Here is an 11,620-nt window from a genome sequence, read left to right on the forward strand (position 1 = left end):
TTTCACCTACAGGTCCATTTTCATGCAAATCAAACTCATTTTCATTTGAATGGTTTCGCACGTAGACTCGTTTTGAAACAGAGGCAAAGGGGAACTCGGAAATGGCCTATTTGTTTGACGAAAACGCCTCCTTGCAAAGTTAATACGATTAAATGGTATCTTGTTACATCGTATTTGTCAACAAAACTTAAAATATTCTAGAGGACACTTATAAAAACGTTTGTTGGGTGGCTACGATAAGGCGCGTTACACTGTAATTTATTTTGCCATGATTGAATTGAAGGCGGGAACTATTGTTCTGAATGGGTGGGTAACACTATCCACTAAATAAATCGGTATGCAGCAGATATCTTTTGAAAAAACAAACTACGCTATCCTCTCGGGATAGTGATTTATCCGGTAGATAGCTTTATCCATCTTTTGAACAACTGGTTCCTGACTATAAAATCAATTTCAAACTGATGGTAGGTAGAAAATTAACACCAACGAAGTTAACAATAAACCGAAAATAAATAAGGATAATTTTAAAAGATGGATTATGTGCCACTACGACAAGCGTGAAAAAATAGCCAATTTTTCCGTGACATGCCGCTCCTTTAAAGGGACACTGTCACCCATATTTTAATGCTTTTCGGTAAAAAGTACTAAAATTGGCGAATAGGTCTTCTCGTACATGCCTAGTACATCAAGATAGAGATAAAAAGAAAATTGTTGTTGAAGGAAGAAGGTAGTCATAATAATTCTTAGGTGTTTTTTCCAGTCCACAAGGACAAAACTTGAAAAAATCAGCTTGACTTTTTCAAGTTGAAATCTATAGTTCCTGATGGCATCACAATAATATCACTTTTTATCGCTTTAGTACACTTGCATGGTGAATTTTAACCAAATTGGGCTACTATTCGTAGTTACCATATGTCTTTAGGCTCTTCAGTTTTTGAAGTGAAACTGGTGACAGTGTCCCTTTAAACATGATTCGAAAGTGCCCTTCTTCTAACACCACGTTTCCCTTTTTCAGAGCGAAGTTTGTTACACTGATGTCAACACGCGACTTTTCCTACAGTGGACCCCGATATAACGATCTTCGATATAACGATATTCCCGATGAATATTCTATGTCCCGGCAAACGTTACAGTAAAATGTATGGGACAAAACCCCGATATAACGATCTTCGATATAACGATATTCCCGATATAACGATGAATATTCTATGTCCCGGCAAACGTTACAGTAAAATGTATGGGACAAAACCCCGATATAACGATCTTCGATATAACGATATTCCCGATATAACGATGAATATTCTATGTCCCGGCAAAAGTAACAGTAAAATGTATGGGACAAAACCCCGATATAACGATCTTCGATATAACGATATCCCCGGTATAACGATGAATATTCTATGTCCCGGCAAAAGTTACAGTAGAATGTATGGGACAAAACCCCGATATAACGATCTTCGATATAACGATATCCCCGGTATAACGATGAATATTCTATGTCCCGGCAAAAGTAACAGTAAAATGTATGGGACAAAACCCCGATACAACGATCTTCGATATAACGATATCCCCGGTATAACGATGAATATTCTATGTCCCGGCAAAAGTTACAGTAGAATGTATGGGACAAAACCCCGATATAACGATCTTCGATATAACGATATCCCCGGTATAACGATGAATATTCTATGTCCCGGCAAACGTTACAGTAAAATGTATGGGACGGAACCCAGATATAACGATCTTCGATATAACGATATTCCCGGTATAACGATGAATATTCTATGTCCCGGCAAAAGTTACAGTAGAATGTATGGGACAGAATCCCGATATAACGATCTTCGATATAACGATATTCCCGGTATAACGATGAATATTCTATGTCCCGGCAAAAGTTACTATAGAATGTATGGGACATAACCCCGATATAACGATCTTCGATATAACGATATTACCGGTATAACGATGAATATTCAATTTCCCGGCAAAAGTTACAGTAAAATGTATGGGACAAAACCCCGATATAACGATATTCCCGATATAACGATGAGAATTTAGCGGACCGAACGTAAAATCATCCCCGATATAACGATATTGTCAGTAAACAGTCACAATTTAAGCAAAATATTGAATTTGATCCAATAACATAACAGTAATCGAGTAATCTCTAACCTTTCTGACAACACCTTTGTACGATGATATACGAAAATGATACTGCATTCTAATCCTCTTTGTCCAGTAAAAAATGTATATGTTAGGTTTACCCCGATATAACGATATTTTCGGTTATTTTAGGGCCATATCGTTATATCGGGAGTTTCGATACAACGATCCCTCGATATAACGATATAATTTTACTGCTCCCTTGGCATATCGTTATATCGGGGTTCCACTGTATATTGTTTTCCTCTCTGTTCCTTTGACGGGTTGGCCATGGTGCTTCACATAGGGTTAGCCTCATTGCGCCTTTCCTCCTTGGAGAAAATTGTCCAAGAAAAATTACTATGATTACTATGATAAAGTATCGTCTAAGCTATGAGAGTATGGGCTGAGAGTACGGAATGTACCAAGACACTCTACTCGATGCTCGTATAATACCTAAAACCCTAAATCATACAAAATTTTGCTCGATTCAGGTTGCCTTTGCTCCATAAATTGCGATTACATGAAAAAGCTCCATAAATTGCAATTACATGAAAAAAGCGCATTAGGAAGAAATTTGACCTGTTCTCTTAAGCTAAAATACCTAAAACCCTAAATCATACGAAATTTTGCTCGATTCAGGTTGCTTTTTTGCTCCATAAATTGCAATTACATGAAAAAAAGCGCATTAGAAAGAAATTTGACCTGTTCTCTTAATAGTTTGAGGAGAGTTGGACTGTTGTTGAGGTCCAGAATGGATAAAAGGAAAAAGGCTCTTTCGCTAAAAAGTACAACACAGATGATTAGCAGGAATGTTTTTTTTTTTAATCTCACGGATTTGTTCTCGTTATATATTAAAGTTAATTGTGTCGCTAGCGTGCGCACGTTTATACATGTCCAATTTGGAGATAATATTTAAAATAAAGTTCTGATTGTCTCCAGCTTCGGCGCGGTCGAATTTTGACAACGCTCTGATTCTTAATTTTACTGATCTAATTATTTCCAAATTGGACAGCATGTAGTCCTATTTGACATATTTTTCTTATTACAAATATCATGCACCATCCATGTATACAAAATGGCAATGTCAGTCGGGATACCCTCGGAACGGGAAAGAATTCCGACCGAAAATGCAAATTCTTTTTCTACATCTGAGATCGAGAACGAACACACAATTGACCAATTTGATCACTTTAAACTATTTACAACAGTAAGTACTGGGATTAAATTAACTTGTATCGTTCAATAAATATTAACATTTCAACCAGTATTCTATTTTCGTCTTTTTCTCTCAGAGCTAATACGCATCGCTTACCAGTTTTTCCTAAAGATGCGCATAAAAAAAGTCGAAAGCGTATCATCATTTTTCTTAATTATATTAAAAAATTAATTCTTTCTAAACCTTTAAAAAATGTCGCCCGGATATAAAAGAAACAGTGTCTGTATGGATAAGGCAGCGCTTTTACAAAATGATTGTACAAAATTGTTCCTCTGGTTCAATTTCAAACTCTTCACGCCACGCGCGCGCCGTTACTTTGTGCGCGCATCCCTCGCGTGTTGCGTGGTAATCGCGAGTTAAACATGGTGAACATGTCTGTGGTTTCTTTAACATGAACACAAAACACCGTAAATTTTATATCCAAAAATCCCCCTGCAAATGCACTGCTTCGGGATCGTGGTTTATTGTCAACTATGAGATCAAATAGTCGATCGGTTGAAAAGTACAAAGTTTTATCAGAGTAAGTGAAAAACGTTTTTGTGTTTTCGATCGTGATTTTTCTTGGAAGCAATGTCACCAGATTTTCTACTCAAAATTTAAAAATTGTAAGAATCTCTTTGAGCATAAGGTTGCTTTGGAAAGCAAAACAGAATTCATCTTTACTTCTATCAAGTAAAGCGGTCCGTGCCGTGTTTTTAAAAGATTTTACTGCAATTGTTGAAGATTAAAAAAAACATAAGTTACAGTGCCCCAATGATAGCAGTAGTTAATTAAGTGAATAGTAAAATCAGGTCAGCCTTCTAGAAGGAACGGCTTCTGTCATTGGTGCGAAGTCTTGAATAATTTAATTGCAAATCAGTCCCCCATTGCTACAATTATATTACACGTAAGTAAGCCGAAGTCTCTTCAACCAGGATGGGTAAATGCTTCCACACTTCAAAATCCTAGAAATGATAGAAATAAGAAATGTTATAACCAACTCACGATGATCAAAGAGCAAGTGTGCATTCCTTGTTTACACTTCTAGCAAAGAAAGAAAAGAAAGAAAGAAAGTCTTTATTTATTGAGGGTAACACATTAAAGATGTATACCGAGCACACCAAGCTCGGTAGCTATTTTCGTTAAGATTGAATTTTATGCAGCACAAACGACTGTGACGGGTCAGATTTAAGGGACTGTGTCATGGCTGAGTTAACTTTATTTTATACAACTTTACCAAAAGCATTATTACGCTTTATTGAATTAAAAATATTTTTTTTCTTTTCAAACTGTTCTAATATCCTCTGATCTGAATTTGTTTATCTCTATGTGTAGCATGTATAACAAAAATCTCGACACTGGCTGGGTATTAATCCAGCACAATGACCACAATTATAAAACAAAAATACTTCGGTGTACGCCACACTTTTGTACTGTACTGAAAATAATAATTCTAACTTCTATGAGCCTCAGAATTTACTACAATATTGTCACGGTTAAAGCCTTAATCAAGTTTTTTTCGTTATCCAGTCTGAGCATATAATATAAATGCCGGATTTATGAAATATTATGGCAAGTTTATGTCTGATGTTTTGCGAACCTTTGCCTGCCCACGCCGTATCTATGAAAAGCAATTTTTCGCAATTCTCACAATTGACGGACCTACACACTTGTTTGCTTTATAATTGATGGTCTTTTCAACTCTATATACCCGGCTACGAAAAGGAAGAAAACAGCACTTTTGCTAAAACAAGATACGCCATAAAACTTATAGGGCATCTAAACGGGGAGTTAACTATAATCTAACTTTAGTAACGCTTATAATCGTTTTTGCTGATGTTTTTGTGAATTGAGGCGGTTGCATACATTGTTTGCCTTTCCAAGGTCTGGAAAAAATGCGTAATTTTTTAAGCCATGTTTTCGACTCTATGCACGATGTTTCTCTTGCGGGAAATTGGAGGTGCGGTTTTTAGTTTCTTGCAAAGTCGCGTCGGACATTGTGTCCGTGCATGCATTAGACGAATATTAATTCACAAAACCGAGTCTACCAACTTTTTTTCTGCATGGTTAAGAGTTTAAATTGAGATCAATTAAAAATAAAAAAGCTGAATTTCTCACCTTAACGTTTTTCCGTTCTTTTTAATTAACTGCTAGACGGCGCGGGACCCTCTCGTCCAATCGGTGGCACATGTACCATGGTGTACGGCGCGCTCGAAGATGCCGCAGAGCTACTTCGATAGAGCGGTATCTCTGATGGGTGTACAGGCTCAAGCTCTAGCGGTCCCTCCAGAGCTAGCTGAGCGTCCAGTCTGTTAAAATTGATATAAGTTCTTCTCCTTGAGCTTTTAGTCAGTTTCCTAGCGTAAGGTGTAGGATTTGTAAGCGACGAAGCGTTACATGTGATCCTGTCGCATTCGCTAGCAGACGATATTCTGGCGGAAAGGATCTCTCCTGGTCGAACACGTTGAAAACTTTGGCTCGACCGTGGTCGGAGAGCTCGAGCCTCCGAGTGAATATCGATCCCGGAAAAGTTTTCTACAGGAGCGTTGTAGTAATACGAAGCCTCTCTACTAGCGTACACAGAATGATTCTGGAGAGGGTCAAAGAATTTTCTGGACAAAAATTCTTGAGGCCAGGAAGCGTTTAAGTTCACTTCTGCGCCCTCTTCATCGGTGTTAGGTGATGAAGTTAATTCTGTCCGTTCCCCAGATTCCTGCGCAAGTACATCACGAAAGTTACAACAATTATTTCCTTCATCTTTTGAAGGACTTTTTTCAGCAGAGTTTTCGGTTTCTACTGAGCGCTGCCGCCGCATCATGCTCGACACGGACCGCTTACGGCTACTTGAACTTCTCGTACGAGGGCGACCCGAAGGTGGCCGAGGAACAATTATCGCCTCGTTCGCTTTATCGGAGTCCAAACTTAACGTAGATATTTCTTTGGATAAAGGTCGATGGGGATTTTGTTCTCGCTTAACATTTTCGCCGTCTGGATTTGTTATCTTAGTGTCTTCACCCTTGACGACCAGTGCTGAATCTATTAAGTCTATGGTCTCGTCGTCAACGATTTTCAAATCCACTTGTGAAGTTTGCAGTGCTTCTTGGTCTTTAACAAAACGCATAACCAGATCCCGTTTTGCCCGAGGAACATTCTCTGTAAAATCATCCATACCGGCCTTTGATGAAGTCATGGTGAAATATTATTCATGCAACTGCGAAAGAAATCCGTGTTCTCTCATTAATCTGTGAATACAAACAACACTTCACGACGCATAAGATGATATATCACGTCGATTGAGCAATCATTCCTTTTGCAAAAACGAAAAAGATGTATTTATGAAATTGTACAAAAACTCCAACTTGTCGTTGGATACACTCCTGTCATTTAGTAAACTTGAGTTCGTCCCTCGCCGCTCGCCTCAGCCACGGTCGTCAGTGATAAATGCAAGATTTCTTTGCGGCTCCGAACAGTCTCGAATTCCAAACCAAACAAATCCCAAGGCTTAAGAGTTGAAGAACGCAATTCACAGAGCACTTTTCCAATGACCACACACAACCGGTTCCAATAAATTAACTAGAAAACTAGCATCATCATTTCAGTAATTTTCCACCATGTCTTTCAATGTTTGGGCTTTTGTGTCCGTAGCTAACAAATACTGCCAACAGACAGCCAGCCATTGGCCCAAAGCGGTAAACAAATGACTTATAAATATTCATCTCCAATTCGAATAAGATCAATTCTGAATACAAACTAATTAAATACTGTGTGTTTACGGTGAAAAAGAATAGTTTATTCACGTCAACTTTGCATTGTGGAAACAAAAAAATCTAAAGGCAAATTTTCAAAACTTCTTGGACAGGTTTTTTCAGTTTCTCAACTGAAATTGGTTAGTTTAACGACATGCTAGCGCTTCACAGAGTAAGCAAGTAATTAGGTCTTTTAATTCAACCTTCAGAAATGTATACACTTTAAGAAAAGTCTTTGTTTCGTTGTGTACACATACAAATACTCAAGTCGTCGAAATGAAAGGAGGGTTCGCACTTTGGAAGACCTTAACAAGCCGCAAATTGCCTAAATCGTACATGTTGATTTCCACCCTTTGAACGCCTGTTTGAAGGTCTGTAAGCATATTATCCCGGTACGGAATTCATTTACGTTTTGTGGTTGTACTCTTCGTTAAGTGGCCGTAAATTAGGTTCGTTAGTTCCCTAGCGGTTTCGCAAACGTGTAATTATCGATTTTGACACCATGCGTAAAGGGGGGCTATCGAATTTACGTCATAGCGTATTGTTAGCTTAATCCTCTTGTATGAAAGTTTAAACCTGTATTGTAAGCCCTGATAACTCGACCAAAAAGACATAATTTCTCATATAATTCACCGCGGAAATGGAAAACAATCATCATATTTCACAAAGTGGACACTCGAAATATTTGCAACAGGGGAGTAAATTGTCGCGGGAATCTAGTTCCTTGATTTTTTATTTCACCAAAAACGAAACTTGTCGTTGATCAAATCATACAAACAACAGGCCAGCCTCAAGATAATTAAGGTGCTCGAAAGAGATTAGCAAAACTGTTTAAAGTTATTCACCGAAATATACTGAAGTGACACGGAACTTATACCTCACGAACGTTCACGTCTGTTTGATGTTTACTTCGATGAGTTTTAGCGTCGTCATTTCCACTAATTAATCATTAAACACTCGAGCTATTGTAAAATCTATTTCCCGCGTACTTATGACGAATGTTTCATCGTGTTTTGCTCAAGTGAGATGTTTTTTATCTATCAATGTTTCATCTTGTAAGCCAGATAAAACATTATACAACAACATCATCGAAATACGTGTGCGGGTGCAAATTTCACCAGCGACTATATCATGTTTGCATGTTTGCTTTGGCTGGCGTTTCAGTTTTGTATCAAATTGTGAATTCTCCTAACTGCAGCTCATACACTCTCCTCTGTTTACGTAAAAAGAATTGAGTTTTGTAAGTCGGATCGAATGGTGAAACGACAAAAAACCCATTACGAGTCCCACGGCCGAAGATATAATTTCTTTCTTTATGCCTCAAAATAATGATTGATTTTAAAAATAAAGCAAATAATTTTTCCAATTGGATGGTGAACATTACATAAATCACTAACAGAACACAACGCAATAGAATTGATCTTTCCAGCTACTCATAACATCTTGTTCTTTTCAGCTAGTTACTACAGACTTAAATTTATGAAGACCTAGAATTAATAGAACCTGAAGGTTTCCGAATTTGACCGGTCTCCTCTCCTCGCATCAGTAAAAGGGATGTCGAACGAAGTTGGTTTAAGGGGGGGGGGGGGGGGGGTGGAGAAAGCGGTAGAGGTTTTATTCATGCGTAATACATGAAGTACTCGGTTTTTAATTGCTTTGTGGTAGGTTGTTTTTACATTATTGCATTTTGAGACAAACACTTAACGGCAAAAAGGGCGTAAGATGATTTGCGTCAATGGAAATGTTTGGTGCAAAAATAGATTGTTATTTTTCTGTGATGCAAATAGTGGTTTTAATTTCTGGGTTTGTTATTTGCCTTTTGTTCTGCAATATCAGATCTCAGTATTTTAATATTTGTAACAAAAATGCAAATACTAGAATAAAGTTTTTTGTTGTTAGCAGTTTGTGAAAAAGTTTGATTATTACAATAACGGATTTCTTTCTTGTTTGGAAGTATTTCGTTTTATTGTAAGCTTATATGGTCGAGAGCTTGAATCTCGGTTATCGGGTTACATTTCCGTTGATTTGTCAGCTACCAGTTATAAAATGTTGGCCCATTTCTAAGTTATTAGTAAATTTTGTAGATCTCTGCTATCAGTTAAAAAACCCTTTATTTCTCCGCTATCAAAACCCCATGGAGACCCCCTGGGGATGCAGATCTTCATTGTCGTTTGTTTTCTACGCCGTATAATTTTTGGCGTCCTCTGCCAATAGCAGCTTTCGTAGGTTTTCACACCATAAGCTATGGAAGCAGATCCGGTTAAAAAGTTGCCTCTTTCCAAAATTTCAAGCTACATTTTAATTTCTCTAAAGCTTTGTTTTCACACACGATTAGTTTTCCATCATCGCCATACAAGAATTTTTACTAACAAACTCCCCATCGGTTGCTACCACCGAGCTCAATTTTTAAACAGCAAAAACTCGCAGTGAAAATAAACAATTCATTTTATCGGGTCATCGACGTTTTTGCTATATCAATCTCGTAGGAAAGCTTACAGCCACTAGAAGATTGAATTCAAATGTCAATGTTTCGTTTCATTTTCAATGTTACCATTCCGTTTTGTAAAATCAATAATATATTCAAAACCACAAGCCTCAAGTACCTTTCATTTTAAATATTGCATTTGTTTTGCAAATTACAACGACAAAGAGACCTGATATAATTTACTTCGGATACAATTAGTATAAGGTTGTCGAAAAAGTTAAAACGAAAACAGTAAAATGCAACTTTCTCCAAGAAAAACGAGAAAATGGCATTACAGTAAAGCGGCAAAAATAAATTCAAATTTTGAAGCAGATATTGCTTTCTTTTGGTTAACACACTTAGCGGACTCCTTGTCGAAACTATATCCGCTGCAGAAAACGAGTCCTTGACTTTTTAATTAATAATGTGTTCGAAATTAAAATATGTTTGGTGGCCAAATTGGAATTTGTTATTCGGTCTTAACGATTTCAAGATAAGTTTAATATTTAAGTGCACCCCACGGACACCGAAAATTTTGCGCGCCTTTTTGCTATCGGAAAAGAAATTTTCTCATGCTGCAGTTCACGTAATTTGTTAACCTATCTGCAGACAAATAGCCTTGATCTGGCATATTTACTTGCACTAAAAAGTTTAAGAAGCCCTTTTAATGCTGTAATCGTTTTAGTGACGTAGAAATACTGTCAGTCTTTTTGTTTTAATAGCTGTCAAAACTCTCATGCGCAAACACAGGGATTCTATTGAAATGAACCGACAGCTGCGGCAGTTCTACTTACTTATGTAAACTAGGTATTGCGGAAACAGTAGAAAGATGCTTCAGTAATCCGGATGGCGCAGATTAGCCGCATAACAGAGAACGTTTTGAGGAAGAAGAATTAGAAATGTATGCCGCGCCGATATCAGAAGAGGACAGCTTTCTTCCCGCCATTTTGTGGAGTAACCCAACTGAACAACTGAAGCATGTTCGCGGTTACTACGAGCGACAAAGGGAGCATAATTTGGTGCTTCACCGAAATCTTGAAGATATTCGCATGTCGTATTCGATGAAGCTTTGCAGTGAGAGAAATCGGCTTAGCAAGTCCTTGTGGGAATTAGAGGTTAGAAAAAGGAGATTGCTGCATCAAATAATAGACCCACAAGCGAAACGGAGTTCTGACTGGCGAAGAAAGTCTGTGTCTCAAGCGAAAAAGCAACAGAAAGGGAAAGAGGAAGGGGATTTGGTGGAAACGGGACGCACTAATAAACGGACTTCCACAAAGCGCAAAGAAGGCAAGCAAGAAAAAAAGATACAAGTTAAGCCGAAAACGGAAACTGGTGAAAAGTCGGAATCTGAACAGTTAGAGATACCAAAATATCTCCTACAGTAAAAAAAATAGTAATACTTTTTTTTATCAACAACTCAGTGTGGACCATCAGGGTTGCTAAGACACGAGCAATGGAATATTCATCATAAGAGGGAAATACGGAAATTATCACCTAGAAGACGCCAATTTAAGTCGTTCGAAATTAACGGTCGAACAAGTGTTCAATAAAGTAGGAGTTAATTCGAAAGTGCAAACAGTATTCGTAAAAAATTGGTCCTGAGGCTTTCGATTCGACGAAATGTTATAAACTGAATGTTTTATACAAATTTGTCCGGTTTATTGTCTCAGCTGCGCAATAACTGGAATTTCATAATTTTCACCACACAGTCAAGAAGTCGTCTTTCCTAGAATAAAACCATTGTACAGAAATGTGAATAGTATGCAATTTTATTTATCAAACCAAGTAAGCATGGCTCAAAGAAATGTTATTCTACATGTTCAAACGGAATCGTTTTCAAGTGTAAATACGCACTAGACATAAACAAAAAATAAAAACAAAGACTGCTAATATCAGTATATTTTTTTTACTAACCGTTTTTGTGTCAATAATTAATATCACAAGCTATAGCTTATTGTCGCCGCAAGAAGAAAAGCACACAGACATAAGAAAAAAAGATCCCTTTATCAAAATTAATTAAGCTCAAGAAGTTGCTTTTAATTTTTCTTCCTTCACCCCGGAAAAAAAAAC

At 37.4% G+C, this 11,620-nt stretch overlaps 1 protein-coding gene across 1 annotated transcript; it reads right to left on the reverse strand.

Moving 5' to 3' along the window:
- Positions 1–2,954: 2,954 nt before the first annotated feature.
- On the reverse strand, positions 2,955–6,979 carry LOC144635935 (uncharacterized). Its single transcript, XM_078495058.1, has 2 exons — positions 5,459–6,979; positions 2,955–4,305 (listed from the first exon to the last, which is right to left on the reverse strand). The coding sequence occupies exon 1, from the start codon at positions 6,528–6,530 to the stop codon at positions 5,484–5,486; it is 1,047 nt and encodes a 348-aa protein (XP_078351184.1). The 5' UTR covers positions 6,531–6,979; the 3' UTR covers positions 2,955–4,305; positions 5,459–5,483.
- Between the last annotated feature and the right edge of the window lie 4,641 nt (positions 6,980–11,620).

This window comes from Oculina patagonica, chromosome 13 (assembly GCF_052425735.1).
Source record: "Oculina patagonica isolate OP01 chromosome 13, crgOcupat, whole genome shotgun sequence".
Lineage (NCBI taxonomy): Eukaryota > Metazoa > Cnidaria > Anthozoa > Scleractinia > Oculinidae > Oculina > Oculina patagonica.

Bases quoted from the DNA above. Each gene is read 5' to 3' on its own strand.
- LOC144635935 (XM_078495058.1), bottom strand. From the start codon at position 6,530: ATGACTTCATCAAAGGCCGGTATGGATGATTTTACAGAGAATGTTCCT.